Here is a 25,191-nt window from a genome sequence, read left to right on the forward strand (position 1 = left end):
CAGGTGGATTCTTAACCACTGCGCCACCAGGGAAGCCCCGGTTGCAGTTATTTTTAATTGTACTTTTATTTAATTATTATATTTTAATTGCATTTAAATTATTTTAATTATGTGTTTAAAAATTCATAGTGTAAAATTTACCCTCTTCCGCATTTTTAAGTGTACAGTTCAGGAGTGTCAGATTCGCACTGTGCGGTTGCAGTTTGGGGAGCCGTGTCACTGGCCTTCTTTCCTTGTGTTGGACGCCGAGGTGAGGCTTCCGGTTCTGCCTGGGAGCTGAGCTGAGGGTGTGAGATCCACACAAAGTCAGCGAAGAGAGCGGTTCCTTTACTACTGAGTAGAGAGAGGCACAGAATAGGCGAGTCCTTTGCTGCTTCTGAAGGTGGCAGCAGCTGCAGAGAGCATCCCGACACAGTCCACGGTTGGGGGCTGCAGGGCCCTTGCGGGGAGCGGGTCTGGCCAGGGGGATGGGGCCCCGGGGGCTGCCGACTGACACGGAACCCGGTGCAGCCCTGACAGCGTACAGCCCCACCGTGTTCGCGCTCAACGATGTGCTGAAGCAGCAACTGAGCCTGACACAGCAGTTCATCGAGGCCAGCCGGCACCTGCATGCATCCCTCCTGCGCTCCCTGGACCGGGACTCATTCCATTACCACACCCTGGAGGAAACCAAAGAGGTGACCATGGTGCAGCTAACCCTTCCCGGGAAAGAGAGGGCAGGCGGCTTCCCACGCTCAGCCCGGGGTGGCGGGGACGCTGGGGGCCCCGCCACCTTCACCTTCAGTCCTCATGGAAGGAGTCCTGTTCTCTCTTTGGCCATGACCAGGGCTGGTGCGGGGCAGGGGCACTGAGAGCCAGCCGCAGCCCAGGCTCTGTGTGACCTTGGACCAAAGGTGACCTCCTCGGTGAGGGTCCTGTCCCTCTACCTACCGTTCCCATGGGCCACCACAGGCAGGGCCCCTCTCCTCAGTCCCAAGGGCTAAGTTCAAGAGATGTCATACTCACCTCTATTTTTCCCTCCAAAATTTATTTTTTTGTCTGATTACAAAAAGTATTGTATAAAAATTTTGTTGGAGATATGTAGCCTATAAAGTTCTCCATAATTTCAGAGATAACTATTACCAACTTGATATATAGTCTTTAGATTTTTCCTATGTAAAATATAAACTGTTATGTACATGTACAATATTATATCTTACATATTTTATACTATGTATAAAATATATAGAAGAGGTATAGTATTTATATATAATAACATGATATATATATTTCTTTACAGAAATGGCATCATACTATATGAGTTGTTCTGCATGGTGATTTTTATCATTTTATCTACAAATATTTCAGTATATATTTCTTAAAAATAAAGACTTTAAAAAAATAGTCACAATGCCAGTATACCAAAACCAAATTAACTTTTCTTTTTGGTTTTGCTTGTGGGATCTTAGTTTCCTGACAAGGGATCAAGCCCGTGCCCTTGGCAGTGAAAGTGCAGAGTCCTAACCACCAGACAGCCAGGGAATTCCTGCAGCATTTTTTTTTTTTTTTTGGCTGCGTTGGGTCTTTCTTGCTGCGTGTCGGCTTTTTTCTAGTTGCAGCGAGCAGGGGCTACTCTTCATTGTGGTGTACAGGCTTCTAATTAGGTGGCTTCTCCTGTTGCAGAGCATGGGCTCTAGGCGCGCGGGCTTCAGTAGTTGTGGCTCGTGGGCTCTAGAGTGCAGTCTCAGTAGTTGTGGCACACAGGCTTAGTTGCTCCGCGGCATGTGGGATCTTCCTGGACCAGGGCTCGAACCCGTGTCCCCTGCATTGGCAGGCAGATTCTTAACCACTGCGCCACCAGGGAAGCCCTAAGTTTTCTTGATATCATTAGATATCCAGTGTTCAGATTTCCACTCATCTCATAAAAGTTGTACCTTTTTCTCCTGTTTATTTCATCAGTGTCCAAAGTGGTACATCAAGATCGTTTGGGGCTTCCCTGGTGGCGCAGTGGTTGAGAGTCCACCTGCCGATGCAGGGGATGCGGGTTCGTGCCCCGGTCTGGGAAGATCCCACATGCCGCAGAGCGGCTGGGCCCGTGAGCCATGGCCGCTGAGCCTGCGCGTCCGGAGCCTGTGCTCCACAACGGGAGAGGCAACAACAGTGAGAGGCCCGCGTACCGCAAAAAAAAAAAGATCATTTGATGTCTTAATCTAGAGCAGTGGTTCTCAGCCCTGAGCAGCGTCAGACCCCTGAGGGCCTGACCACTGGGGTTGTGTTGGCAGCAGGGTGGGCCTAGCAGTGGGCGTTTCTCCCATGGGCCCGTTGGGGACCCACTTTGAGAACCACTGCTCTAGAGGTCTTCCCCCCTCCCCCATCTCTTTTGTTTCCTTGCAGTTTACTGGTTGGAAGAAAACAGGTTGTCCTGGGACTTCCCTGGCGGTCCAGTGGTTAAGACTCTGCGCTTCCAATGCAGGGGGTGTGGGTTCGATCCCTGGTTGGGGAACAAAGATCCCACATGCCACACGGTGTGGCCAAGAAAAAGAAAGAAAATAGGTTATCTGACGGTTTCCCACATTCTGGACTGGGCTGATTGCTCCCTAGTGGGGTCCTTTTAACTTGTTCCTCTGTTGGATGTGCATCAGTTGATTGGATGCAGGCTGAAGTGATCTGACTACGTCACCTGCCTGCAGCCCACGTGTGGCTGCCTGCTCTCTGCTCCAGGCCCACACCCTGAGAGTGGCACCCAAGTCCTTCTCCCCAACCTGTGTCCTCTGAGGGCACCCCGGGTAGCCCTGCCCCTCACCACGGTCCCTTTTCCCTTCCAGGCTCAGTCAAGTCTCACCCCTTGCAGGGTACCTGCCCGGAGGCTGCCTGGGTTCACCTTTCCTCTTCTGTTTCCATTGCCACCTGGCATCCCTTCATTTTTTCTGTTAGCCCCTGGGGATAGGCACCATCTCCAGGACCCAAAGCCTCAGTAGACTGAGGCAGCAGTGGTGATGGCTTCCCTGTGTGTCCTCTGCCCCACAGTACATCAGGCAACACAGGCCCACCCCGCTGACCATGGAGGAGGCCCTGGAGGAGGTGAAGAAGGAGCTGTGAACGCCGGGAGGTGAGACAGACTCATGGGTCTAAGGAGCTGGTCCCGTAAACCAGCCGTGATGCTCACACCTTAGTTCCCAGGGGACATTCCCAGTGGTGGGGGCAGGTGGCACCCAAGACTCACCTGAGAGGAATCCCAGCTGCAGCCTTTTCTAGCTGAGTAGTTGAGCCCTCCCAGCCCCCATTTCCTCAGTGTGCATGGCACCTGAGAGGATGTACCACAGGCCAGTGGAAATGGAACCCCAGGTGGAGCTGTCACCACTCGTGGCAGGACAGAGGATGCCAGCCTGTCTGGAGCCACGAGGAAACAGGACCAGGCGTCCACGCCGGGGACTCCCAGGAGATACCAGGGCAGAGCTTCTGACCCGACTCCACAATTCAGACAAAGTCTGCACTCAGGACGCACCTCCTCCCTCCTCAGCCTGAGCACGCTTCTTGACTTAAATACACAGAGGAAAAAGGTCTTTAAAAAAAAAGTCTTTATTTGAAGGCAAAACAGTAAAATCCACAAGAAATTGTTAACAACACGTTTACATTTTATCCTGGATCAGACACGTTTGAACAATTCACAGCTACAGGAAATCTAGAACAAAATCAAATATTTTATCACATCAGGTGGAAAAGTTGGAGAAAATTTTGCATCTCATTGAAAAGAATTTTTCAAAAATGTTTCTGTACAAATAAATGGCACCGCACCAAGCTGCCTGCGGATGCTGAGTGCAGCCGATCCCAGGCGGTCACTCAGCAGCTCCCGGCAGAGGCGGCTCCCTCCAGCCTCACCTCCCTTTGGGGGCGGCTTGGGGCAGGCAAAGGAAGTGACAGCAGGAAGCAGGGCCGGTGGTCGCTCTCCACACTCTGGATGTGAATGGGCCGTTGCACGTGAGTGCTGGTGTGCGGGTTCCTCTCCGTGAAAAACACAAGTAGAGACACTAAGGGTACATATTCTCCAAGGGCGTCATCATTATGTGACCTGGAGATGCCTCAGATAAGTTTCTTCAGAACCTTTTGTTTCTGCAGGGAACAGCAAATGGCTAACGTTCAAACAAAAACAAAAACAAAAAACAAAACAAAAAAAACCACTTCAACTTAAACAGCTTAAGTAACTAAGGGCTAGTATGTCTCAGAGGAATCAGGTTTCAAATTATCTCACTGGGTATCAACCTAGATCAGTATTTTTTTCTAAAACTAAACCATCTGGAGTAAAAATGAAAACCCTGTTTAACTTTGCAAATCAAAAAGGTTTTGTTTTTCCATTTTTAGAGTGAGCAGTACCAGCGCCTGGCCTGAGCCTTCTCACAACACAACTGATGGGGGAGTGGGAGGGCCGGCCCCTTGGGCTGGGCTGGCGTGTGCCCTCAGGGCCCCTCCTCCATGCACTCCCGCTGGTTTTAGAGGCTCAGGCTGAGGGGAGATGTGAGACAGCCGTTCCTGCAGATGACAAGAATTCTTATCCAGGGGCCTTATGTTTCTCGCTTCACTGTCCAGGGAAATAAGCTCATGGTCGAGTTGGCTGGGCATCTCCTCGTGACTCTTGCTGCTACGTTAGAGCTGGTTTGCAGGTGGGGCCTGGGCCTTCCGCGCCATCAAGCGTGGCACTCGTCACAAGGCCTGCCGAAGTCTTCCTTCTCCTCTGTCGCTCCCCACAGATGGAGACAGTGTGAGAACCGAGCTGTCCCTACCATCTTCCACTGCCAGTAAGCCAAGAAGGGTCCAACCGTCCTCGCTGCCGGTGGCCGGCCACTGGCGTGGCTCCCTGCCCACGCCGCGCCTACTTGCACTCGTCCCTGGCCTTCATGCGGGCGATGAAGGAATAGCTCTTGTTCCTGCGGTAGTTCTCGTAGGGGTCGTCCAGGGCCACACCCACGCCCTTGTACTGGTCCCACTTATCCCGGACGTCCCCCCCCTTGATGGGGTCCTGGATTCCTTGCTCTTTCACGCCGAGGCCGCCAGATCCACTCCAGCCTGAAGAAGAGAGGGATGAGTGGTTACGACCCACAGAGGAAGCTGAAATTGTGGTGCACTTACCCTGACATGAAGTTAAATGGAAATGCGTTTGGAGAGTCAAACGACATGCAGACGTGCAGTTTATAAATGGGGAACTAAGGGTAGTAAGAAAGGACGCTCAGTAAAAACCCTGCAGGCTCAGAAGTTGGTCATGAGTTGGAGCTTCCTCTGACTTCATCATCCCCCAACCCTGAATGCCCAGAGCGGATTGTTCTGTCTTCCCAGGAACCTTACCCATTTTCACCAGCATCTGATGTCCTTTGTTCTCTTCCCCGAGCCTGGAGTCAGGTATAGGAGGTGCTGAATTAGAACCCAGACCAGCCGAGGAACTAAAATTAAGACAGGTTACGTCTTTTAAAAAAGAGCTGATACATTTATTGGAATGAAAACTTAGAATATTACAGCGTGTAGCTTATACGTAGGGTCACCAGCGTGAGATGGACACACACACACACATTTCGTGTCTCTAGCTTTCTTCTTTATCCTCTTCGCCGGCAGATAAGGGGGTTCCCTAAGACGGCGGCCCCTGCCTCACACTCAGCAGCACAGCCAGGCCACACTGGACCGGTAAAACGGTTAGAAAATAGAGAGCGCAGCCACTGCCTCAGGCTTTACAACGTGACTGCAGAGGTAACAGCGAGGTGTGAGATGAGGTGCCACTGTCACTGTGCTAGTGCTCAGGGGCCCCGAGGTGCTGCCTTGGCGCGGGCCACCGCCAGCGCGTCTTCTAACAACACGTTTCAACATTCACAGCAAAGCATCAGAGGGTTCCAGCGCTACCAGAGGTCATTCTGACAGTTAAGACAGAAATCTTACGGCGGGGTGGGGCTCCTGGACCGCGACCGACGTCTCCTTCCCGGGGAATAGGACTTGGACCGAGAGCGCGAGCGGGTCCGGGAGCGGCTTTGTGAGGAGCGTGATCGGCTGCGGCTCCTGCGGGGCCAGGGGAGAGGAGGCGGGTCAGCGCAGCTGCTGAGGAGCCTCAGGCCTTGCATCCCGAGAGGCGGGGCCCTGCCTACCTGGATCTGGAGCGGGAGTAGGAACGGGAGCAGGAACGAGACCTTGACCTTGAATAGGAGCCGGAAGACTTGGAGGACCTCGAGTTGGAGCGGGAGGAGGAGCGCCCTCGGCTTTTGGATCTGCTCCGAGACCTTGAGGGTCCGCTGCGGGGACAGGCCTGGTGAGCTGGAGCCCCTCCATGGACTGCGCCCAGCCCGCCCCAACCCCCAACTCTAAAAGACCCCTGATGTGCCCAGTCCAGGTGCAGACACACCCTTTCACATCAGGGTTGAATACAGACAATGGCAAGCTTCTCTCTCGTACTGGTGTTTTAACTTCGGCCTTGTGGGAAACAGCTCCTGGTGGCTCACAGCACCTTTATCGTAGGGTGCCAGGCCCACGACCCCGGCAGAGGCCAGAGCTGACCCCCCTTTGCCTGTGCCGGGCACGACACCACAGCTCGCCACAGGCAAAGGCAGGGCTTGCTCCCAGCTGACCTAGGACGAGATGCACTGCGGGGGCCTGACCTCCACACAGGTGGTGGGGTGGGCGTGTGCGCTCTTACCTGTTCCTCTTCTCCTGGCCTTTCCTCCGCCGGGCCCGCATTTTCGCTCGGAAGAACTCATAGAGGCCGTTCTGCTCCCAGCCTTCACTGTAAGACATGGGCGTCCCCTGTATGAACGCAAGCCTCTCTCCCACAGGGAACTTGTGAAAAAGTCACCAGGAGTAAGCCCTACCCGACAGGCCTTCCCTGTTTCACTCAGGATGCTGAGCAAGGCCCAGCACAGAAAGCACTCGGGTGGTCATTGCCACAGGGCTGCCCCTTCTCAGAGGAGCGACCAGGCCCAGAGGCCAGGCCGCCCGCTGGGAGGTGGAGAGGCTGGACTGCACTCCCAGCGCTTCGTGGCTCCCACGCCTTTCCACGCTGGGCTTTCTCCAAATAGTTGAAGAGGGTCTCAGGGTTATTGTAACTGGGGACGAGGAACTCTTGGTTTGTAGGTGGATAGGCCCGTGGCCCCAAACAGGGCAGAAGGCGATTTTAACTGAAGCGAGGAGGCCGCTGGAGGAGGGGACCCCGAGGTAAGCTCTTGTCCTGATGTCGCTAACGTGGTGAAGGCCTTTTATTTATGGCACACATCACGCAAGCTGGGGGAGAAACGGCATCTCCTAACCACACTTTCTCACCTGGGCCTCACACCGCCCTGGGTGGAAGGTGCGACAGTTCGGAGTCTTTCTTGTGAAGCAAACTGAGGAAGACGGGCCAGGAGAGGGGACAGGGGCCTCCCCTCCCATCACCAGCCCCAGCGCCTGGTCTCCCGCAGCCCCGTACCTGTTCCTGGGTCTGTCGTGTGAGGGAGGGCTGTAGAAGGCCTCCACTGCCGCCAGCAGCCTCTCACTGGGTGGCATGGGGGGTGGGAGGCGGATGTCTTTAGGATCCAAAGGCTTGTACTCGTGGTCTTCCAGCTGCAGCAGAGAACACAGCTGTCACTGCTCCCTGCTGGAGCCCATCCAGGGAACTGCGGGGGCTGGGGGAGTCGGGGAGCCGGAGAGCCGGGGGCAGGACACAGTTGCCCTGCGCATCAGAGTGCCTCATCCGGCCCTTCCTGGGAAACCCCACCCTCCTGGAGGGTTTGGCCACACCAGTACTTCAATTCCTAAATGGGGTGGTTGAGGGCTCCATGGAAGTCGATAGAAGCTACAGAATTCTCTCTACAAAAATGCAGAGGAGACGTGGCCTCCAAGCTCAGGTGAAGGAAAGACCCCTGTCAATTCACCGACACGCCGTGGATCCCAGACACCCTCCCCTGCCAACCACCGCCCTGTGCCCAGGCGCCTACCCCAGGGGCCCTGCTGTGTGCCCCTTTCTCTGCTCCAGCTCCTACCCCGAGGGCAGCCCCGCTGGCCCCTCTGCCTCCCCTTGCTGCCCCAGTGTGACCTGTCTCAGCTTCCAGTATGCTAATGTCTCAGAGGGGCCGGGGAGTGGCAGTGACCAGTACAGCCAGCATGACCCTCAGAGCGCCCTGAGCCCCAGCCCTGGCTCCCTTCTGACCCCCTCTCCTGCCTTGCTCACCTTGCTCAGCTGGAGACCACCCCTTTTCTGAGAAATCCCTGTCATCAGCCCCTGGGCAAGGTGGCTTCCAAAGGCCAGGACCAAGAGGACCTGCACCTCACGCCCAGCCCAGCCCACTCTGAGCAGCTACCAAACTTGCAGCCCCAGGAGGGAGGCTCGGAGGAAGCAGAGGGGGACACGGGCCTTGCTCGCAGCCACATGTGAGCACGCGAGGCGGTGCTGCTGGCTCAGGCACATCCTCTCTGACTACTTGTCAGGCTCGCTGGGGTGCGGGAAATGAGAGGGGCAGGGGCCCTGGGAAGCAGTGTTTTGTAGCCAATCGGGAAATGGGTTCCACCTGTGAACTTTCCACGTGGAGACCGAGCATTCAAGGCTAAGCTTGGCATTCAACTCTGCAACATTACCTTCACAAGGGGGGCCATCAGCCCGGCAGGGAGATCGAAGTAGGGCACGTTGGGGACCAGGCTGGGGTCGTCGTGGTTGATGTGGGGAGGGCCCTGTCGCCGCATATGAGGGGGCTGCCCGTTGAAGCCGTGGGGAGGAGGGCCGAAGTCAGGGTGCTGGGGCCCACCCCAAGGTGGGTGCTCGTTGATCCCAGGGTGAGGCATGCGGTGGCCAGGATGGTGGTGAGGGGGTCCCATCTCTGCAAAACAGAAACTTGACTCAGGCCTACCGCAAAGTCGAGAGCTGGGCAACGCCAACAGCCCGGTCGAGATCTCCAGGGTAATAAGCGCCAGTGGAAAGGGGCTCAGAGTGGGGCAAGGACACCCACACCCACTTCCTGGGCAGCCCTGCCCAGCACCAACCCTCCGGCTGCTTCATTCACTGCTCAGGGCCACACAGCAACGGGGGAGGAGCCGGGGCTCAGAGTGGCCTGTCCTGCACCCATAGCAGCACCTGACAGACCTCACGGGTGAAAGAAGGAACCACAAGGGAAATCACATAACCTTCAAACAGCCATGTTATGAGCCAAACCGTGTCCCCTGCAAATTCACCCCCAGTACCTCAGAACGTGACTGCATTTGGGAATGGAGCCTGTAATGAGATGACTACTTTAGATGAGGTCCTATGAGTGGGCCCTGATCCAACACTGACTGATGTCTTTCTAAGAAAAGGAGATTAAGAGACAAACACACACAGAGAAGACCACGGGAAGACACAGGGAGAGGACAGCCATCTACAAGCCACGGGGAGAGGCCTCAGTAGAAACCAACCCCGCTGACACCTTAATCTCGGACCTCCAGCCTCCAAAACTAACTGTCAGAGAAGAATTCCCTGTTGTTGGAGGCACCCAGTCCATGGGACTCTGTTGCAGCAGCCCCAAGACACTCACACAAGCAAGAAACCTGCTACTGGTCTCCAAGCTCAATTTACAGCCAAGAATGGATTTGAGGATAAAGATTGAAGAGTAGGAGAGTTGAAATGAAATTTTTTAGTAAACACAAGATCGAGAAAACTAAAGATTCTTCAAAAAGAAAACAGAACACCTGACGAAAACAGCAAGACGAGGAGCAGGGAATGGCACAAGGGCTGCCGGGCCTGGACTCAGTGGCTCGCTCACTACCTGTCTGTCCACCGTGGGGACTAGGGAGTTCCTTTTCCTTTCAGAACCCCATCGTCCTTCCTCTTTTGCGAGATACAGGGCCTCACACCTCAATAGCTGGCCTGGTGCCTTGGCGGTGCCCACACCAGGGTTGCCGGTCTGCCCTCCTCTCCCCACCTTCCTGAGGGACTGAGCTGGGCTCCTCTGGCCCTCCTCCTGTCACCCTGGCTCAGGGCACACCAGGCCACACGGCAGGACCGCCAGCAGTGCCACCAGCCCGCTCAGAAGGCCGGTCCGTCAGGCGCCTCTTCCAGGCCCTGCCGGCGAGTGATCTGACCTTCTCAGGGATCACAAGGCAGGAGAGGGACGTGATCCCTGGCCCGAGGACGGTGCCCCCGAGGGCGACCTTGCACTCACCGGCTTGGAAGTCCCCCTGAGGGTAGTCAAAGCGGTGAGGGTAGGGCGGCCGCTCGAAGGGGTGCCGAGGGGGGAAGTCGTCCTGCATGAAGCGGGGCGGGAAGCGGTTGAAGTTGTGTGGGTGTGGCGGCTGGCTGAACTGCGGGTGCTGCTGGTGGGGCGGGAAGGGCCCGCGGAAGTGTGGCGGCCGCTGCATGCGGAAGGGCGGCTCCCGCTGGCCCCCGCCCCAGGGTGGCTGCTCGTGCTGGCTGTTCCAGGGACCCTCGAACTGGTTGTTCCAGTTGGGGTCGGGCTGACTGTTCCAGGGGGCGTCGCGCTGGCCATTCCAGCCAGGGTCCCCACGCTGCTCGCCCCACATTCCCTCGTGGCTGTTGTTCCAGGGCGGGCAGTGGGGCGGCCCGCCCTGGTGGTGTGGGTAGGGGGGCTGCTCAGGAGGCTGCAAGGCAAAGAGCAGACGTGAGACCCAGCCTGCACTGGGCACGTGGGGCACCCAGCAGACACCTGCCGACCTCAGTCTCCGGCGGTGGAGGTGGCCCGGCCCCAAGCACAGCACCCCCCGGAGCTGCAGGCCTACAGCCTGGCTGGGCGCTGCCACCTTCACTCTGACGCGTGCAGAGGATGCTGTGGTGCCCGCCCGTCCCCCAGGCCCAGACTCTCAAGTGCTGTACCTGCACCTGGGCTGGGGAGCACCCCCTGACCCCATGCCTGATAGAAGCTGGGGGATGAACAACAGCCCACGAGCCCCTCAGTGGGACAGTGCAGGGGTGCGGCCCCACCACTCCCAGGGCACAGAGGCTGAGCCGCAGGGCCCACGGCAGAGCCCGCCCTGACGACACCCCGTCCCTGCCTGTTCTCCCTTCCCTGTCACTTCTCTTCCCTACGCTGCCTCCTGGGGTCACCTGCCCTCTCACACCCTTATCTCAGAGTCTGCTGTGTTTCCAGGAAATGGCTTTCTGTAAGTTGAAGACCATAAGCCCTGGAGCTTGCCCAGCTGCTGCTTTGAAGACTTAAAGAGCCAGGACTGCAACCCAAACTCAGGGCCAGGGTGGCCTGTGCCTGGATGAGGCTGCCCAGAGGGCCTCCTCTAGGGTCAGGGCTGGGTGGCTCCACTGACCACAAGCACAGGGAGGCCGGCCCCGGCCGCCACACCCTCAGGTTTTCAAGAGAAGCCAAGAAGGCAGATTTTCAATATGGCAGCTATTTCAATATGTAAGACACCACGTGGGCAGCCCAGGCTGTGGTTTCCTATTGTGGACTGTGGGTGCACTGCTGGCCTTCAGTGGGGGAGCCCCACTGTTGTGAGCCTAACCTGCCGGTCCCCAAAAAGACTGAGCCGGGAGGCACTAGGGGCATCTGTTTCCACACCAACGAAAGGAGGGAAGTGCCCCCGCATGAGAGGGCACCCAACACTGCAGGGCTCACAGCAGGCACCCAGAGGCGGGAGCTGTCTTTGTGGGGATGCCCCGTCTTTTGTGATGTTAAATCTCTTGTCCGGAAGCTGAGGGTGGGCTGGGGGGACTCACAGCCATGACACTGCACTTGCCAGCCCAGAACTGTCTCCCTTACGCCCCCTCCACACAGGGTCAACCAGGAGGGCCACGTCCACCATGCCTGGTCGAGAGGCAAGTGGACACCCAGAGCTAGACCGGATTGCTCTACCCAGGTCCAGTGGCCAGAGAGCAAGCTGCGGGGTGTTTTCCAGTCATGTTATGCTGGATGAGAATGACCCCTGCCCTGGCCTAGAAGTTTCTGACTCCAAGGAACCTGGAAGGAGAGAAGAATGGACCAGCACCCCAGTCCCACAAAATGCTGCTAGCCTGGTATTTCTGACCTTTCCTTTCCTTACGAAAGCACCATGTTCTTTCTAGGGTGATGAGATGTTGACACTGCTGGTCAAACGAGTTAAAAAGGGAAGGAAACAAATCGCCTTGCTGTACTTCATGGTGTGAAACTTCTCAGCATTCACAGGAAAATGGGGACCTGTGTTACAGAGAAGCCCAGAAAACCAAACCTCCCGGGAAGGATGTAAAGGCCCAACTTTCTTCCCAGCTCAGTTCCCATACTTCGGAGAGACTATCACCTTCTTGCCACCCCCCCGAACCCCAGGCCCTGCTGCAGAACCTCGTTGCCCAGGGAGCCCTAAAAGCCCATCAACCCGCATAGCAGCCATCACCCACCTGCCTGCCGTCCAGTTGAACCCAAGTGTGCCCCACCTGACCCTGCAACAAGTTCTAAGAGATACCTGCTGTTGGCCCCAAGGAGCAACGGGGTGAGGCTGGTCAAACCACGGGGGCTTGTTAGGTGGGATCTGGTCATGGGGCCCAGGGCCCCGGGGGCCGGTGGCAGCAGGGTCCTGGACCCCTCCTGAGGCGTCGTACTCGGAAGAGCCGGGTATCTGGATAGGAGGCTTGTTGTCATCTAGAACCAGGCAAAAAAGCACTCAGAGAAGGTGGCAGCAGGAGGCCCCAACCGAAATGATCTTCAGCAAGCACCCAGGGCCAACCCAGGCTGGGCTTACTGCCCACTAAACCCTTGCTTCTTGACCCCACTGAAAACTGCCATTGCCTCCGGGAAGGCAACACGAAGAGAGGCCTGACCTTGGCCAGGAAACACCCCTCACTCCTTTGAACGCTTTACAATAAGTATCCTACTTATTGATCGATAAGCCATATTGATTTTACTTTGCTCAATAATTTTTATCAATTAAAATTTTTATTTGATTTTTGGCCGCGCTGGGTCTTTGTTGCTACGCGCAGGCTTTCTCTAGTTGCAGCGAGCGGGGGCTACTCTTCGTTGCGGTGCGCGGGCTTCTCATTGTGGTGGCTTCGCTTGTTGCGGAGCACGGGCTCTAGGCGCATGGGCTTCAGTAGTTGTGGCACACGGGTTCAGCAGTTGTGGCACATGGGTTCAGCAGTTGTGGCACACGGGTTTAGTAGTTGTGGCTTGAAGGCTCTAGAGTGCAGGCTCAGTAGTTGTGGCGCACGGGCTTAGTTGCTACACGGCACGTGGGATCTTCCCAGACCAGGGCTCGAACCCGTGTGCCCTGCATTGACAGGTGGATTCTTAACCACTGCGCCACCAGGGAAGCCCCCATCATCTCTTTATTAAGTACCCTTTTTGCATGTAGTTGAAAGATTTCTTCCCATCTGATGTTAGATTTTCTGGTATTAAACCATCCTTATATATTCCTGAGACATATCCTATTTGGTCATGACACATCTTTTAAATACTTTGCTAGATTTCACCTGCTAAGACTTCACTGGGTTGGCCAAGAAATGCCTTCAGTTTTTAAGTAAAAATAAAAGACACGTTTTTCATTTTCACCAAAAACTTTATTTTTTTTAAATTAATTTATTTATTTTTGGTGGTGTTGGGTCTTCGTTTCTGTGCAAGGGCTTTCTGTAGGTGTGGCGAGCGGGGGCCAGTCTTCGTGTGGTGCGCAGGCCTCTCACTGTCGTGGCCTCTCCTCTTGCGGAGCACAGGCTCCAGAAACGCAGGCTCAGTAGTTGTGGCTCACGGGCCCAGCTGCTCCGCAGCATGTGGGATCCTCCCAGATCAGGGCTCAAACCCGTGTCCCCTGCATCGGCAGGCAGACTCGACCAATACGCCACCAGGGAAGCCCCAAGACCTTTACTGAACAATGTATTGACCCTTTTGTTCCACTACCTCCTGCCATTTTTCAGGCAACTTCGTAATTCCATCTTCCCAAAACTTTTTATCTTTTTGAGCAAAGGACTGTTCCAGGTGCCTTTTACAGTGTTCCAGGGAATTGAAAATTTTTCCATTAAGAGAATTTTGTAAAGACCAAAATAAATGGAAATCCGAAGGTGCAACGTCTGGTGAACACAGCGGATGAATCAGAACTTCCCAGCCAAGCTATTAACAGTTTTTGGCTAGTCATCAAAGAAGCATGCAGTCTTGTGTTATCCTGATGGAAGATCATGCATTTTCTGTTGACTAACTCTGGACGCTTTTCGTCGAGTGCTGCTTTCATTTGGTCTAACTGGGAGCAGTACTTGTTGGAATTAATCGTTTGGTTTTCCGAAGAAGCTCATAATAGAGGACTCCCTTCCAATCCCACCATATACACAATGTCACCTTCTTTGAATGAAGACCGGCCTTTGGTGTGGTTGGTGGTGGTTCATTTCACTTGCCCCACAATCTCTTCCTTTCCACACTATTGTACAGTATCTACTTTTCATCGCCCGTCACATGTTTTAAGAACGGAACGTTTTCATTATGTTTAAGTAGAGAATTGCATGCAGAAATACGGTCAAGAAGGTTTTTTCACTTAACTTATGTAGAACCCAAACATCAAAGCGATTAACATAACCAAGTTAGTGCAAATGATTTTCAACGCTTGATTTGGATGTTCTGAGTATGCTGGCTATCTCCCGCGTGGTATAACGTTGATTGTTCTCAATTAATGTCTTAATCTGATCTTTATCAACTTCAACTGGTCTACCCGATGGTGGAGCACCATCCAGCGAGATATCTCCAGCACGAAATTTCGCAAACCACCTTTGACACGTTTTGATCAGTCACAGCACCTTCTCTATACACTGCAGAAATCTTTTTTTGCATTTCGGTTGTGTTTTTACCTTTCTTGAAATGATAAACTGTAATATGTCGAAAATGTTGCTTTTTTTTTTTTTCTATCTTCAGTATTAAACGGGCTACACAAAAATTCACCAATTTTGATGTCTTTTTTAAAATGCACGCTGATATGACAGCTGTCACATACAATCTAACAAAATTGTTTTGAATGAAGTTAAAGACAACTAAGTGCTATCAGAGCCATCTTATGGAAAAAACCGAACGAACCTTTTGGCCAACCCAATATTTACTAATTCTTCATCTTTGCTCAGAAGTGACACTAGGTTACATTTTTCTTTCTTTCCCTGTCCATGTCCATCTGGTATCAGTTATCCTAGCCTCGAAAATTGACTTAGAGAGCTTTCCTCTCCATTCTCTGGGATGGTTTGTATAGGAGAACTGTCTCAGTTGTAAGGGCGTGGTTACACTTACCTGTGAAATTACCTGCCTGGTGCTTGTAAATAGATTAGAATCTGCTCCTCGGATTGGGCCTGAGACCACAGAACCAGACCCCTTCCTGGGGGAGGAGACTGCTTTCTGGAGGCTGCCTCCTGGGGGCAGGTGCTCAGGGAGCCACGTACCAGGCTGGGTGGTTGGCGGGATGGCCGGGGCAGGCGTGGGGGCGGGGGGCGGCGCAGGCGGCGGCGGCGTGGCCTTGACTTCAGCTTCCATTTGCGGCATCTGGATCTGCGGCTGCGGCTGCTGCTGCTGCTGCTGCTGCTGGGCCAGGCTGTTGACAAACTCCTCATGCTGTGTCTTGAGGGTCTGGATCTGCTGCTGGAAGGCCAGCTGCACTGGCTGGACCACCGAGGAGTACTCATTGATGAGGGTTGCCTGATGGAGAGCAGGGCAGCCGGCACTCAGGACATGAGACTCAAGGTCCGAGACCCTATGGAGCAGCACGGGGACAAATGCCTGGGGAGCACCCAGAAGGTTGGGGTGATGCTACGGGCAGCAAGGCCCAGGGACCCAGGGCAAGCAGGCGATTGTCACGTAAAACAATCAACTTGAGCTTGACAACCACAGAGCATCTCAATCTAGCCGGACTTGGTGACTTTTGGTGCTGGGCAGTTTAGAATTCCCTAACAATGCGAATAAGCAAGGACAGCCGTGCCCTGGAGTGCCACGCAGACATTAAAATCCCACCACTGACAAACGTCCTAGGACATGCTCACAGGCGGTACTTCTTACTCACTGTATGGCTTTGAGCAAGTCACAACCTCCCCGGAGCCTCAACTTCCTCACCTGTAAAATTGGACAATAACGGGGCCTACCTCCGAGGACTCGGGGAAAATGCAGTGAAAGGAACTTGGGTGACTCAGTAACCATGAGCTGCTACCGCCATCTCAATAGGAGAAAAGCAGTGAATATCACTGTGGTATGGTGGTATGAGCCCATTTTTATTTGGTATGAGCCCATTTTTATTCATCAATTAAAAAAAGGGAGTAAAACTTAGAAAAAGTCTGAAATGTACTTTCCTCATTTGCCTTTCTGAGCACGAAAGCTTCTCCCCTGTAGGGAGGGTGGCAGTCAGGAGCATCACAGAGGAAACGGTCAACATATAGCTTCTCACATTCAACCAGACCTGTGCAGGAAGACATCTTCCGGCCTGGGAAAAGGGGGTGTGAACTGTGCCTTTCACCCAAGCAGCTGTAGATGGGATAGCAACGCCGGCACCACAGGAGAGGTGACCAAGGAGATCCGGCCCTCCTCTCCCTGCTCTGCGACCCCGACCTCTGAGCAGATGCCCCCTCAGAGAGAAGATGTGCACACGGGACACCGTGCACAACACGATGACTGTGGCAGCCTAGACTATGCCAGGGTTTCCTCATGCTCCCATCACACCTGGAGGACCAGAGCAAATGGGCCAAAGGCACCCCTGAGAGCAGAGCCTAAAGCAGGTAACCTGGTCACAAGCTCACCAGGAAAAGTCTGGCGGGCTCGCCTGGGAGGGCTCACTGGCTGCTGTGGACGGGGTGGGGGCCCCCGAAGCTGCTCCTCAGACTCTGCCTCCCACCCCTCACCACCACCCCAGGGGCACGCCGGGGAGTCCAGCTGGGAAAATGCCACCAGGACTCTGAGGTCACCACCCTACGGGTGGTGCCCAGCCCCCAACTTCAGGGAGCAGCACACACCTGGTACTGGCCGAGCCCCAGGGCCGGGCTCTGTAACTGCTGGATGATGGAGTCGTCAAAGTAGCCGTTCTTCTCCCAGAGCTGCAGGAGCTGGACGTTGGGGAGGAGGGAAAGGCCATGTCAGGGGAAAAACGAGTGCCACCCCCCTAGCCCCTGCTCATCTCCTGCCCCCCCGCCCCCCGCCGGCTGCCCCTTGTACCCGGGCAATCTTCTGCTGCTTGTCCTCCTCCACGGCCAAGAAGCTGGTACAGTAGATGGGCACCACGACCTTCTGCAGGGCGGCCAGCAGCTCCCGGGCCTGCTTGCGCTGGCTGTGAGGGAGAGACCTTCCGCGCGTCAGGGCCCTGGGGCGGGACCCGGCCACGCGCCCGTTACCATCGCGGCTCCAGCCACAGCACCCTCTGCCTTCTTGGGACACGGGCCCCCAACCCGGCTGGGACAAGGGCTGGGCTCCCCACAAGATGGATGGACGGCAGTGGGAGGAGGGAAAGAACACAGCCTGGGGACTTTCAGAGCAAGGCCTCTCACCCTGGTCCCCTTATCAGTAAGATAACCCTTCTCTCCCAGGGTGGCATAAGGATGGACAGACGCAGGCCTGTGAGAGCCCCAGCTGCCCACAAAGGCTGAGCTGGGGTTGCTGTAGGTATAGGGCCTTGTCCATGCAGCCTCACTCGGCACTGTCACCCCCTAGGCACGAGGAAACCTGGGCTGGGACCCCACCTTCCACGAGGCAGAGGGAGTGTGCGGGCTGCCAGATGCCTAGGAGCCTGAGGCCTGACAGGGTGAGGCGGCCTCTCGGGGGGCAGGCCGCATAAATGAGCGTGGAGGGCCCGCAGCTGTACAATGAGGTGGCAGAGCCCGGGGAAGAAGGTGGGCAGCTAGAACCCCTCTCAGAGGCGAGCTCACCAGAGGGAGCTCGGAGAGAGCAGCAAGTGCCCGGGGCCGGGAAGCCAGGTTGGGGGAGGGAGGGCAGCCCAGGCAGGAGGACAGGGCGAGCCGCACTGGGCTTCCAGACAGTGAGGCTCAGGAAGCGGGTGGCTGGAGAAGTGCCAGAAACAGGGCTGTCTCTGCAGATCTGCCCTGAGTCAGCGGAGCGGCTGGCGGAGCAGGAGGCAGACAAGGTTCCGAACAGCTACTTATTTCCCAATGGCAGAGAAATAGGGGAAAGTGATGTAGGGAGCGCGGAGTGACACCGGAACCGCCCACATGGCACATGAAGCAGGGAGGGGCAGGGCCCGGCTGCACGTGGGCAGAAGGGGCAAGACCTGGGTCTGAGTCTGCTGCCCTCACAGGAGCTGTCCCCCAGCCAGCCAAGTTCAAAGACAAATGTGGCAGCCAGTCTTCACAGCTACAGGCTAGCCTTACTAGCACCACGAGCTTTCCCCTGTCTCTGGCCTAGGCATCTTGTTTCTCGACTTAACCTTTGTCAAAAGGCACCGAAGAGGCCATGTGGAAGTAAACACTGGCCTGGCCTTAGGAGGGCTGGGGGGTGGGGGTGGGGGGCAGAGGGTCAGCCAGGGGGACCCTATGGGAAGGTTCCTGAAGCAGAGCAGAGTCAGGTGACTGGGGTGTGCATAGGTCAGTGAAAGGGAGCTGGCAGCTGACAGAGACACTGAAAAACACCCAGAAACTGCCCTGAGAGCAGGGAGTGAGGGGACAGCGGCCCCAGGTGGGGCGAGGGGTCTGGGGTAGTGGCTGAGGTGGTGGGGGGTGCGGGTGGCTGTCCTCCCGATGGAGGGCTTGTGGCTCAGACCGACCCTCCCCCTGGGTCTTTGGAAGAGTGGTTCCCAGTCCCGGGACAGGCCAGGCTCTGGAGCGCAGAGCATCGGCCGGGAGAGGGAGAAGGAGCAGGAGGGAAGGCGGAGCTGGCAGGGCCCTCACCAGTGGTGCAGCACATCATTGATCAAGTAGATGAGGTGCAGCCGCAGCTCGAAGTGCGCCCCATCGGCCGTGATGCGGTTCCGGAGGTGGCCCGCCATCAGCTCGCAGTGAGGTGGGGACTTGGCGTTGCTGAACATCCAGTTCTTCCCAGCCTGCAACAGCCAGGGTGGTGGGTGAGTGGGGCTGGCCTTCTCCAGGCCAAAGTGTGTACAGACGCCCGGGAATGTCGGACGGCCTCTGCCTGCCTTCCACCTTTCTTGGTGGGGGAGCCCACGGAAGTGCTCATGAGGGAAGGGGATGCGGAGACGGGGTGCCCCTAGAGCAGCCCTGGCCCAGACTGGCTGCAGGAGCTCCCACCTAGTCAGGAGCACCAGGTTCTGGGAGCACGCCCCCAGCCCCACCCCGCCCTCACCGAGATGGCATCTTTGGTGCAGGTGTCGATGATGGGCTGCAACAGGTTGTCAAACTCGTTCATGTCCAGCTGGGTCTCCTCCAGGAGCTTCTGCATCTGCTGTTCCACCGCGTGGGCCACGGCTGCTGTCACCTGCTCCTAAAAGGCCAAGTGGGACTGAGACTGTGTGAGGAGGAACCTTGGCCCAGGCCCAGCCAGGCTGGCCCATCAGTGCCCTGCCCCCAACACTCACGCCCAAAGCCTGAGACATGCATCTGTAAGTCATGGCTGTAACACGCAGAGCAGGCAGAGGATAAAGCCAGACAAGATACAGGGGGATACAATGTCTCCCCGGAGATGACAGACAGAAAGATTAAGACCCAGAGGAACAAGGAACCTCTGCACATCAATTCACCAAAAAAAGAAAGAAAAATGAGTGGCAGGTGTGAACACGGTATGGCGAGGACAAATATAAACAGTCACCAGTCAAGTAAAAGCAGAACAACCTCACTAGCAACCAGGGAGTCCGAAGTTAAAACATGACGCCAGACTTCTGCCCGTTAGGTTAGCAAACTGAGATATGGCTGAGACCCGGTGCTGCTGGGGGGACAGGCAGTCAGCCCAGGGCTGGCTGAAGCCAGACTGCCCAGTCTGTGACGAGCTCCGTATGGAAACTGAGGGTAAGCATTCTGGAGCGTTTTGTTTTCAATAATACAACCGTAACTTACGTCTTGATCCAGTACTAAAATTGGGGCTGGCGTTTCAGATATCTTTTCATCCATCTTATGTTTCTGGCAACTTATCCTATTGTATTTGGCCAAAGTACCAGACTGTGATGGATTGGGACAAAAGGGTCCTTCCCCACAACAGCTTGGGGTGACCTAACTAGCAGGAGCTGGTGCCAGTGGCACCAGAGGCCACCTGGATTCTCTGTCACACAATTTCCAATGTGCAGTCTCACTTGTCACATCCACTCCAGCACAACGGGTGTGTGGGTATCAAAGCTCGTGCAGTGACCTCACTGGGATGAGAAGCAACCTCCGTGTCCAGCATCGGGGTCAAGCTAAACACAACATGGGCGGTGGCAGCACTGGAGGGATAATGACTGTCAGGCGCCGAGCCCTGGACAACGGGACATCCCCGTCCTCAGCGCTGACACCGAATATTAGCGTCAATGTACAGATACAAAAACTGAGGCACAGAGGGTGAACTCTGGGTACCCACCTCAGATCAAGAGGGGCGGGGGAGGGGGAGGGGCCGGCCCGTACCTGTCTGAGGGCCAGCAGGTGCTGCTCCTGCTGCTGCAGGTTCCACTGGCTCTGCTGGATGAGCTCGTCCATGGATGGGGTGCCCTGGGCTGGCGGGATGGGCGCCGCGGGGGCCAGCGGGGGCTGTGGCAGCGGTGGCAGGGCCGTGGCCGCTTCCAGCTCTGGGGCCTGCTGCTTGCAGATGACTGGCAGGAGAGGAGGAGAGGTGGCCCCTGTGAGGAGGTGGCTGGGGTCCAGGTATCCCCTTGGCCGCCTCTTGGGCAGCTCTGAGCCCCGGGGGCTCCCCTCCCTATACTCGCCACCCAGAAGAGGGACCCCTGCGACGTGCCGCCGCCATGCATGCCCTGTATCATGGGGCCTAGCCCTGGATCCCTTCTGCCTTCCTGCTCGTCCTCTCCTCGGAGACCTTTGGGACTGTCATCTCACCACTCGTTAGCCAACACCGTCCAGCCTTGCCCACTGTCCTTCGGCCCAGAGGAAGCCTGAGCCCACCCCCTCCACCTTCTCCACACCTTGCCTGGGCCTGAAGCAACAGCCCCTCCCCGAGGGAGTCTCTCAACCCCCAGCAACCTCCGCAGCTATTTCTAACGCCTGCTGTCCCCCAGTCTACTCTCCCCGTTCAAGACAGCAAAGCCACCGGACCTCTGGATGGCGACCAGCAAACCCACGCACCTGCGGCCCTACGGCAGCACCCGACACATGCTGTGGCCCCCCCTACACCCCACCCTTTGCCTTCCTTCCACTGACTCTACTCCTCTGCATTCAAGGGTCAATCCATATTGAGGCGACGTGGGATGCCCTATCCTGCTAGCAGGAGATTGCATTGGGCAGGTGCAGGCCCCAAACCTCGCCAGATGAGACGGGAGGGGAGGACTTGGGGGAAGGGTCCCTGGACAAGATGGCCTCCCCCTCTGCATTTGGGCCTCGGCTGGTCTGAGCGTGACCACGCTCTGCTGGAGCCCTTCTGAGTCCCACTCTAAGGGGGCCCAGCCTTTGGACAGAGCCACAAAAGGACGATGGGGTGGAGGGTGTCATCCAGGGCCCACCGTTGCTTAGGTCTGAGGCAGGCCTTCACCAAAGGCACCTTATGGGACCACCCCCACCCCCTGACTTGCGCTCTGGATCCTACCCTCCCAGAGACGCTGCTTCAGGAAATGTGTCCTCTCGCTCTCCTTCCTTCATTTTCTCTCTTTACTAACTCTGCCCCAGCAACATCTAAACACACCCAAGTCTTTGATCTTCAAAAGCTCCCTCTTCATCCATGCCCCGCTCTCGACAATTTTACAACCAAGATTCATCTTCAATTCTTCATCTCCCCTTTATCTCAACCCACGGAGGTCTGGCTCCCCCACCCACCCCACCCCCAAAGCCACTGCGGTCATCCCCACTCAGCCTGATGGCCCCGTCTCAGCTCCTTGTCTCACGTGGCCGGTGTGGCCATCCCCTTGGCCCCTTCTTCCTCTATCCGACCCTCACATACTGAGATGCCCGGTCTGAGAATTAAGCCCCCTCCTCTGAGCAAGCCCCTAGGGGAACATGACATCTTCCTGTGGCTGCAGTTATAAAGTGCACTCTATGACCCCTAAATCTATCATCGCCATCCTGGATTCCTCAAGCTTTGGGTCTAATTACAGACCAAATAGCCACTGCTTTCCACAGGCACCTCAAACAGGCATGGGTTCCCTCTCACCCTGCGTTCCACCCCCTCCAAAGCTCCCCTTCTGACCCGTGGCTGGCACAGCTACGCCACGTACCCGAGCCAGAAGTGAGAAGGTTCATGCACCTTTCTCTCCCTTGCACTTCACACTAACAAGCTGCCCCACACAGTCAAGTCACCCTCCTAGATCACATGCCAATCTATCTGTGTCCCGCCATCACTGCCATGACTCTGCTGTCACCTGCATCAACCTGGGAACTGGTTTCCCTGCATCCAGTCCTGCCTCCCCTCTCCTTCTCTACTCTGCGGCTGTAGTGCCGCTGCTCAAAGTGTGGTTCAAGGGCCAGCCCCAGGTGACGCCAAGACTAGACAAGCACAGAAATGGCGAGGGAGTGTTTTGGCACTTTTACAGCAATTTGATGTTTCATGATGCATGTTTTTTTCCCCATTTTTTTCTTTTCTTGGTCATGCCACGTGACTTTCGGGATCTTAGCTCCCCGAGCAGGGATCGAACCTGGGCCCTGGCAGTGAAAGCGCCAAGTCCTAACCACTGGACCGCCAGGGAACTCCCATCATTGTTCACATTTTTATTGTACTTTGCCAAACTGTACTTTTTGCAACAGATCAGAAAAAAACAAAAAACAGTCCTTCACCAGAGTCTGTGAGGCGCCAACCTCAAGCGGTCCCAGGACTCAGTCTTCTCAAACCACCAGGGTGAAGGGCTGGCTACAGAGTGGCTAGCCCTGCTCCAGAACACAGTTCTGAAACCGTTCTACAGCTTCCCCAAAGCTTCCAGAAATCCTAAGTCCTTGGTAAGCCAGCCCTCCCTGCTGTGCACCCTCACTTCTGGCCGCTCCAAGAATCCCTCCTTCTCTGGGCTTCAGGCACCCTGAGCTTTTGCCCCCCTCCTCCCAGCCCCTCCTAAGGCTCGTGCCTCCATCCCAACACTCCTGGCTCCTCAGTTTCCGTGTGTCTAACTCTGACATGGACTTTAATGGCAATGGAGATATTCTTACCTGCAGAAAGCATTTCCTGAGTCCTGATCTTCCCCTGCTAGAAACACCCCAACTTCCCCCCATTATGGCACCAAGTCCCAAGCAGCCCCCGAATTCTGACTTTCAGGGTGGGAGTGCTCCCCTCGCAGGGGAAGCAGCTCTCACCTCATGGTCACTCGAACCCAAACACCATCCTCCCCTGCCCAGTTATGCCACCGGCATCAATATCCAACTGGCGCTTCAGTTCACAGATTCTACCCCTTAACCCCACCTGTCCCCAAGCCCACTGCCTTTACTCAACTCACCGACTCAATTCAGACTTTACCACCAACTGCCATCCCAGCCTCCACTCACGCTCCCTCCAGCCTGTTCTCCACGCAGGCCACACAAACCCGACCCACCTCTCCCTTGTTTCAACCTCCCTTGTGGCTTCCCACTGCCTACAGCAGAGGTTTTAAAGTTGACGTGCTGGGGCTAAGGAACGGTTGCTCCAGAAACACATAAATGGGTACATTTTGCCTAGGCAACCTGAAATCTTCCCCACCCTCATCTCAAACCTTAAACAGGCACCAGAAGAACCCCTGGATTAAAGAAGAAAACCCAAACTTTCCCCTGGAAACTTTCCCACTCCAGATCAACCCCCTCTCCCATCTACACACATCTACACTCCAGCTATGCTAGGCCTCTTATGATTCCTCTCCTGGCTCTCAAAACACACTGTGCTTGTTCAAGCCGCTGTACTTTGCTATGTCTTACAAACTATCGATCACCTACTACCTGCTACCTATTAGGCACAACACTGACCCAAACAAGGTCTGGTTGGCCTCAGGGAGCTTGTAGTCCAGGGAGCATTCACCTTTCAATGTCCACCTACTTGGCAATCTGAAACACAACGTTATCTAGAAGCTAGAGATTTGCTACTGAACAATACAGATGTGAACTCAAGGACTATCTATCTGTTATTCAAAGACCAGCTAGGATAACTGACCTCATCTTAAATTCTCTTAATTTCAAGCCGGAACCTTGAAGCCCAAACCAGTGAACATAAACAGCTGCAAAGAACTAAAGCCCACAGGACAATTAGTTTTGATCTGGACTGCAACCATCTGAAATGCACAAAAACCTTGCTGGACCGACGGAGAGCCCGCAAAGGGGGCTGGACGGTACCTGCCAGGAGGGTCCCACCCAGTCCGGCTTCTATCATTTCCTCCCTGGAAAACACTGAAGCAGTCACTCTACTCGCTGATCTCAGTCATCATGTTTGCAAAACAACAGAAATCCCTGATCCGGAGCCCAGAAGGAGAATCGATAACCTCGATCTCCATGACACTCGGGCCCTGCAGCTGCAGGGCTGTGGGAACAGCCGAAAGAATCGTGAAGGCCAAACTAACTCATTTTCACAGAGAAATAGCATGCGACCCAAAAGAAGGCGTTTTGTGGCAGAGCCCGAAATTGGAACCAGAGAAAGGATTCGTTCGAGAGGGCGCCCTGAGAGCTGGCGAGGACTCACGCTGCTGCTGCTCTAGAGCCAACTTGCACTTGTAGTAACTGTAGAACTCGCCTCCGAACAGAAACGAGAATTTCGGGTTATCCTTCTGCTTCTCCATAGTCATCTTTTCAAACTCGGGACCGTTCCGGGCCACGAACTGGGCCAGCTTGTCGATGACATTTCGGAGTTCCTGGTCTGGAAGACGGAGAAAAGGCCACGCGGAGCGTCAGCGAGGACCGCCGAAATCCGGGGGCCCTGGCTTCCCGGCCCGCGTCCGCGGGGCCGGGGTCCCTAGGGGTGGGCCCAGGAGCAGCCGCCCTTGTACGGGTCCCGATAGGGGCCAGAAGCGCTCCGGGAATGCGGGGATCCGCGGGAGAGGCCGCAGGCGAACCCGGGAGGCCGAGCCCCGCCCCCTCCTAGGCCCGGGGACCCCGAAAGGCGGGGCGGGTCAACAAGGGATTCCGGGGAGAGAGAAACGGCCCCCGAGCCCGGGCTGGGCCTCACCATCGGGCGGCAGCGGCATCTCCATGGCTCCGGCCGCGGGGAACGTCCTCCACCACCACTCGATCGCCCACCAGGGCCGTCTGCGGAAGCCGGCCGGAAGTGGCGCGAGGGAGCCTTTTACGGCTGGCCTCGCGGGCTGCTTCCGCCCGCCACTTACGGCCGT

General features: G+C 55.8%; 2 protein-coding genes across 9 annotated transcripts in view; one reads left to right on the top strand and one right to left on the bottom strand.

Moving 5' to 3' along the window:
* Window positions 1-6,313, top strand: part of C3H19orf44 (chromosome 3 C19orf44 homolog) — a 25,130-nt gene extending 18,817 nt beyond the window's left edge. Inside the window, exons 7-10 of one of the 5 annotated variants that reach the window (XM_073803007.1) lie at window positions 161-250; window positions 511-677; window positions 3,007-3,088; window positions 3,350-6,313. In XM_073803007.1, coding sequence (XP_073659108.1) covers window positions 161-250; window positions 511-677; window positions 3,007-3,078 — 329 coding nt within the window. In that variant the 3' untranslated portion in view covers window positions 3,079-3,088; window positions 3,350-6,313. Of the gene's footprint in view, window positions 1-160; window positions 251-510; window positions 678-1,938; window positions 2,140-3,006 lie in introns of all 5 variants that reach the window. The other 4 variants (XM_073803006.1, XM_073803005.1, XM_073803004.1 and 1 more) reach the window with 4 other exon arrangements.
* CHERP (calcium homeostasis endoplasmic reticulum protein) lies at window positions 3,540-25,166 on the bottom strand. 4 transcript variants are annotated; one of them, XM_033853843.2, is made up of 17 exons: window positions 25,029-25,166; window positions 24,546-24,719; window positions 20,384-20,568; window positions 19,137-19,274; window positions 18,725-18,876; window positions 17,043-17,154; window positions 16,844-16,933; window positions 15,290-15,542; window positions 12,355-12,530; window positions 10,113-10,548; window positions 8,557-8,795; window positions 7,412-7,545; window positions 6,647-6,733; window positions 6,102-6,245; window positions 5,899-6,015; window positions 5,317-5,411; window positions 3,540-5,040 (listed from the first exon to the last, which is right to left on the bottom strand). In XM_033853843.2, the coding sequence occupies exons 1-17, from the start codon at window positions 25,051-25,053 to the stop codon at window positions 4,847-4,849; spliced, it is 2,751 nt and encodes a 916-aa protein (XP_033709734.1). In that variant the 5' UTR covers window positions 25,054-25,166; the 3' UTR covers window positions 3,540-4,846. The 4 variants fall into 4 exon arrangements, with proteins under 4 accessions (XP_033709734.1, XP_033709732.1, XP_033709733.1 ...); XM_033853841.2 differs by having other exon boundaries at window positions 15,290-15,623; XM_033853842.2 differs by having other exon boundaries at window positions 17,043-17,187.
* Window positions 25,167-25,191: the final 25 nt, after the last annotated feature.

The sequence above is a fragment of the Tursiops truncatus genome, chromosome 3 (genome assembly GCF_011762595.2).
Source record: "Tursiops truncatus isolate mTurTru1 chromosome 3, mTurTru1.mat.Y, whole genome shotgun sequence".
Lineage (NCBI taxonomy): Eukaryota > Metazoa > Chordata > Mammalia > Artiodactyla > Delphinidae > Tursiops > Tursiops truncatus.

Coding starts and splice junctions, on each gene's coding strand:
- CHERP (XM_033853840.2), bottom strand. CDS start 25,053: ATGGAGATGCCGCTGCCGCCCGATG. Junction 7,546..8,556: donor TGATGGCCCCCCTTGTGAAG/GTAATGTTGCAG, acceptor TCTCTGCTGCAG/CTGGAAGACCACGAGTACAA. Junction 6,734..7,411: donor CACGACAGACCCAGGAACAG/GTACGGGGCTGC, acceptor CATGTCTTACAG/TGAAGGCTGGGAGCAGAACG.